Source organism: Alosa pseudoharengus, unplaced genomic scaffold (genome assembly GCF_046254945.1).
Source record: "Alosa pseudoharengus isolate Yale_2024_CS ecotype anadromous, Long Island Sound unplaced genomic scaffold, YU_APseudo_1.1 YU_APseudo_1.1_scf_12, whole genome shotgun sequence".
Classification (NCBI taxonomy): Eukaryota; Metazoa; Chordata; class Actinopteri; order Clupeiformes; family Clupeidae; genus Alosa; species Alosa pseudoharengus.
This window is the reverse complement of record NW_027468587.1, coordinates 11,960,530-11,966,390: the sequence shown is the minus strand read 5'-3', so window position 1 is coordinate 11,966,390 and position 5,861 is coordinate 11,960,530. Positions and strand designations below refer to the sequence as shown.

The window sequence follows — 5,861 nt, the reverse complement described above, 5'->3', positions numbered from 1 at the left end:
ATAATAATATTGCCACCACTAAAACAGGTGGGCAATTGGTTTCATCCTTGTGTTGTTGAAATTCCTCCCATATAGTTTAAATTAATTATTTCCTCTCAGCTTTTCTCCAATTGAACGCCGAAATTAAATGGCAGAAATGGATGTTTGGTAATTCCCCCTGCACACATCGACCCTGGCGGAGCTGACAGATGTTTAGACACCGTTTATGGATGGTCCTGTACCGGCCCCTAATGAAGCCCAACTGCCCGGTGTGAACTCCGCTAAAAGCCTCCTGGTCGCCCCTCGGGGAAGCCCAAATCTCCCCCCTCACAGCGCGAGTCATCACGGAGGGAAATAAATGAAGCCGAAGAATAAGCGGCCTCTCATTTGGAGCCGTCATGGCCACGGTCACACACACACACACACACACACACACACACACACACACACACACACACACACACGTAAGTGCACACACGCGCGTATAGTCAAGTTTGAGCAAAACCTTAACACTTCTGCAATCCGTCTGATAAATGTTCTTAATAAATCTAAAGTAACATTATGACTTTTATGTTTTTACATTTTGTAGCCTATTTCCTTTGTAGGCATGTGTGTGTGTGTGTGTGTGTGTGGGGGGGGGGGGGGGGGGGGGCAAAACCATTCTGCATTTTAATGTAAATGAAATCACAAAATAAAAGGAAATTTACGAAAACAATCCCACGCATAATCTTTAAATAATGGATAATTCGCATGTGCTAGTGCAGACTAGCGCGCGTTTATTTACAATCAAAGATATAAATTAGTAAAAGTACTCTTGTTAACAACATTGTGTAATTTTCGGCGACTTAAATAAAAAAAAAAACAATCATAATTTATTTACAAACAATGTTCAGTTTCCATTGCAATACAACTTGCATAAATTATTGGCTTTCGCCATCATTAAAAAAATAAATATCAAATGCACCCCCTCTTATAGGGAAGTCCACCAGTCCCAGACAATACATTATGTATTCATCTTTACAAATAGGTTGTACAGTAGGTCTAATTAAAGTTCACACTTAAAAGTATACAACAATACATGGTGGCGATGAAGCAAACTGGACTCCTGAGAGATATTTTTTTCTGTTTTTCAGGATAACTGCGTCATCAAAAGCACATTTCTGTAAAAGGGGTAAAGGGGTAGGTGAGATGTCTGGGCTCATGGCTGCAGTTCTTTCTAACGTGGCACAAGATGGGGCCTACAAAAGAACAAACGGGCTATATACACGTCCATATATATATATATATATATATATATATATATATATATATGTATACACACGTGTGTTTAGGCGCCTTATTCAAAGCAAGTGTGACACCTACCTGTAGACCAAGGAAATAAAATCACGTCAGCCCGTGCTTGCAGCAGAGAGAGAGGGGGTGGGGGGACTGCACAGAAATGTTCAGGACAAGACCTACCCAGAGATGTGCATTAAGTGGGAGCACTATACGCCTTTAGGCCCTCTAGCTCTTCAGCCGTACATAGTTAAGCGCACAAAGGAAAACAAATAAATAAAACTCTTAAAACATCCCATATACTACGAGGTTTGTCAAATAATAATTGCATAGATAATATCAGTAGCATATATAATTGTTACATACACTATTTTTGTCTACAGTCAGAGCCCATGTCACCTACAAGCAGATACAACACCCTTGAACTTCCCCCTCTCAAGGAGTGAGGTCCGACTGTGCACAGCCGTGGGGTCAACTGAAAACACGACCGTCACATTTACACTTTAGTCCCAGTCATAGCCGTGGCTTCCTTAGATGGACACACACACTCTGCCACGCAGATGGTGCATCTGCATATAGTGGCGGTCTTTCATGGGGTCTCTTCCATAGGTCTGACACATTGCGCAAACCGAGTCAAACGTGTGTAGATACTTCTGACGAGTGCAAATGCAAATACAGACAGCTCCGGTTAAAACAAAAAGATTTCCCCAACGACACCGCAATAACTGAGCAGGTGACAAAGAGAAGCTGGGCTTTCCTTTACGTACCTTTCTTGGGATCTACGTTTGAGGATCTGAAGTGTTGCTCGGTGTGGTTTGAATTGTTTTTTAGGAGCGGGTCTCCACACTGCTTCTGGAGAGCGTTGGCGTTCAGGACAGACTGCGCAAGTCCGTCTGTCGGCACGCCGGAGGAGTTGTAGCGTAAGATACCTTGTCCCTGCAGAGCTCCAAAGTTGCCGTAGTTTGAGTAGTTACTGTAGAAGGCAGAGGTGTAATAAATAGGCCGCCCGAGGAGAGATGAGGCGGAATAGAGCGCGCTGCCCGGGGACGCGCACGAGGCGCTGGAGGTCAGCAGGCCGGAGGTCGGGTGCGCACTCTGTCCGACCTGTTGCTTCGGGTCCGAAGTTGCAATTTCCGCAAGCGACCAGAGTTTGGGTTTGGCAGACGGGTTGTGTTGCTCTGACGTGACGCGGCTGTCCATGCAGCTCTTGTTGCTGTTATTTCTGGGGTCCTCCCGGTGGTGCAGGTTTAAAAGAGGGGCCTCTACGCCAGTCAGCGGAGAGGGGGTCACGGGCTTGGGCGACAGACCTCGGCGTCGTTCTTCGCCGGCGGTGACGCGCATGTTGTCCCCGTATTTGTCTTTAGTGTCTGATCCGGACTCGCAGCCCAGGTCTCCCATCCTGCTGCCGGCCTTCTCCACGTCTGAGTCCGCTGAGCACGAGTGGTCAGTTAGGGTGTCCACGTGCAGACTGATACCTGCAAAAAAGTACACCAAAATACTTCCATTTAACGTAAAACAATATGATTGCGGATGCAAAAGTAATACCAACTCGCCACATCTGCATACAGAAATAAAAATGCAGTTAATTAAAACCCAGTGAATGAAGTAAAAAAGTACAATATTTTCCGTTCTTGTTTCATTAATCCTGACATTGTAAGCTACACAACATAGGGCAACAGCAAATAGCAGGTAAATAAAACGGAGATAGCTGAACCAAAACTTTTTTCCCCCAACTCACATGCCCAATCAAAATGCAAACAAGTTGGATCATTATTCTTTTTGCAGTCCCAACTCTATGCGCCTGTTGAAGTGAGATGAGTTACCTTCATCCTCGGCAGAGGTTTCACTGTTGTCAGGGTTCTTCTCTGTGCGCTCATCCTTCCTCTCTCCGTCGGGATCATCCTCATCCTCGTCCTCGCTTTTATTCCGCGGGGCCCACGTCATCTTGTTCTCCTTCTTCAGCCTCCTCCTGGCGTTGGCGAACCAGGTGGACACCTGCGTGAGGGTCATCTTGGTGATTATGGCCAACATGATTTTCTCGCCTTTGGTGGGATACGGGTTCTTCCGGTGCTCCTGTAGCCAGGCCTTCAGCGTTGCCGTTGCGTCCCGCGTGGCATTCTTGCGATAGGCCGGATCATTTAGCTGGTAGGGATAACCGGGGGTACCATACGGATGATAGCTTAACGCTCCCGCCATGCCTGTCGCATGCGTGTCATATGGTGAGCCCTTCAAGAGACACAGGAGTTAAAAATCGTGCGCGATCAGTCCTGGCATTTTGCTTGTGGTTATTGAGTCATTTATTTACACACAAACTTCCCAGAACCGCAATGGAATCATGCTGACTATAAATAAATAAATCAGCCATAGAAACCGAGCTTAAATTCCAAGCACATAATTATTTGACATTTTAATTCATCCGCTTCGGTTTGATAACAAATTGTATTTGCGGTCTTTTCCTAAACACCCAACTTCCTGCCTTTTCTTCCCCTGCTGGTATAGAAGCTCTGACTGTGTCTCGGAAGCTCCTGGCACCAAGGTTTTACAAATCCAATTAGCAAATCAGTGGATATGGGCCTTTTAGCCCCATGAAGCACCATGTCATTAGCGTCCTTAATTCATCTTTTCACATTAAAGTGCGCCTGTCTGACTGCATATCTTCTCACGGTGAACTACGCCTGTTTAACTGAACGTCGTCGTCAAAGTGCAGTGTAATATAATACAAATATAACAAAACCAGCCAAACAATGTATTATTATTATTATTATTATTATTATTATTATTATTATTATTATTATATAACAGCAATATAATGGCACTGTTCCACTAAAGACTAAATTGACTTTGACAGCCCTTGCCACTAGCATGTCAACTAAATTAGGCCTTTGGGTGACATATGTTATGCGTCAATAAATTCAAGCTTTGTAACAGCGATTAAAAAAATCTCTATCCTACACATTAATTATAATTACTTTCTTTTAGAAAAAGACACCTTTGCATTGTTATCGGCTATATAATAATCTGTTGTAAAATAAAGAAAATTAAAAAAAAAGTACACTAAAGTACACTAAATCATATCTTAATCCTGCCATTTGAATGACTTTTTTGTTTTGATTTGTTTTGTTTTGTTTCCACTGTAAACTGAGCAAACTCCTTTAACTCCTGCTATTGTTTTTGTTTTATGTGACCTAGACTTGAAACATCAAGCGCTAAGGGAACTCGCTAACCCTCGGCCTGTCAATTTAACCACTCACCTCATCCGGTGCTTGTACAGTTTCCAAACACAACACTTCGCTTGACAATAACCACAAAAGCCCACAAGTTTCCCAAGCGTATTTACCATGTACGACGGAAGCCCCGTGGCCGGGTCGGTGGGGTAGGGCAGCGGGCTGGAGAAGCCGCTGGCTGAGGCAGAGAAAGCGGCCGAGCCGGCATAAGGGCTGAATGCTGAGCCCGAGGAAGACCGAGCCAGCTCTTCGCTCCTAGGGGCGGCCAAAGCTGAAGCACCGTATCCCGTAGGGCAGGAGTAGAGAGCCAGCGAACCCGGAGGCTGATAGAGGTAACCCTGAGGATAGGACATGTTCGCGAGTCTTTTCTCCTCTCCAAAAAAGGGGAGAAAAAGAGACAAAAAAGAAGGAAAGTGAGTCCGAGCACTAAGAATCAACGCATTTAGGAAAGCAGCGCCGTTTAAATAATGGCATGAAAATAAACCAACTGAACGGAAGCGCGAGATCAGCAGAGCACCCGCATGGAGGCGGCAGGTCCCGGTGCGCCCGCTGGTTTGGACTGTAGGTGCGGAGCTGCGGAGGAGTCGCGAGCTTCTGCGTGCATTGGAAAACAGCCGCCGTCACTCGCGCTCATATGAATATTCCATCCCCGCCCCTCGTTCTACGGAGCGGAACTCCAGTACACTCTCGCGCTTGGACCGACGCTTCACCGGCATGCTCTCATTTCAGAAGACATATCACACTCCCACCATAACCCACACCACTGTATATTATAAATTATAAACAAAACACACGGAAACCTTTTTTTCGCGTTTTGAAAGCTATTCGGATGATGCAAAGTGTCCACCAAGAGGTGCAAGATCTGCTTGAAGTGAAATAAATAGCTGCACTTTTTACCCAGTCGAGTTTTCCTTTATCTATGTGAATTTCAGAGTTGAATCGTTCAGTTGTACTTTCTTAATAGTTGTTTCGTTTTCATATTGTTTACCCCCCCTCCCGCCCCCCATTATCTCTCTCTCTCTCTCTCTCTCTCTCTCTCTCTCTCTCTCTCTCTCTCTCTCTCTTTCTCTCTCTCTCTCACACACACACACACACACACTGTCTAACTCTGTGTGAAGTAGACATTTCGGAAAAGTGCACGAGTCTGCCTGTGGGTGGTGTAAGCAGCCTCCTCTGCCCCGCATCTGTGTTTATGACGGTGGTGTGTGTGTGTTTGTGTGCGTGTGTGTGTGTGTGTCCCACCCGCTGTACCCTACTGGACCAGCTGACTGAAGCCCCTCAAATATCCCACACACACACACACACACACACACACACACACACACACACACACACACACACACACACCGATTTCAAACAAGACTTCCACCTTTCCCTCTCAGC

The 5,861-nt window shown here is 45.5% G+C and overlaps 1 protein-coding gene across 1 annotated transcript; it reads right to left on the bottom strand.

Moving 5' to 3' along the window:
• Positions 1–1,377: 1,377 nt before the first annotated feature.
• Positions 1,378–5,013, bottom strand: irx2a (iroquois homeobox 2a). Its single transcript, XM_076279412.1, has 3 exons — positions 4,592–5,013; positions 3,078–3,480; positions 1,378–2,729 (listed from the first exon to the last, which is right to left on the bottom strand). The coding sequence occupies exons 1-3, from the start codon at positions 4,829–4,831 to the stop codon at positions 2,014–2,016; spliced, it is 1,359 nt and encodes a 452-aa protein (XP_076135527.1). The 5' UTR covers positions 4,832–5,013; the 3' UTR covers positions 1,378–2,013.
• Between the last annotated feature and the right edge of the window lie 848 nt (positions 5,014–5,861).

Bases quoted from the DNA above. Each gene is read 5' to 3' on its own strand.
- irx2a (XM_076279412.1), bottom strand. From the start codon at position 4,831: ATGTCCTATCCTCAGGGTTACCTCTATCAGCCTCCGGGTTCGCTGGCT. The intron at 3,481-4,591 runs GTAAATACGCTT...TGTCTCTTGAAG, and splicing joins CGGGGCTTCCGTCGTACATG to GGCTCACCATATGACACGCA. The intron at 2,730-3,077 runs GTAACTCATCTC...ACTTTTTTGCAG, and splicing joins AACCTCTGCCGAGGATGAAG to GTATCAGTCTGCACGTGGAC.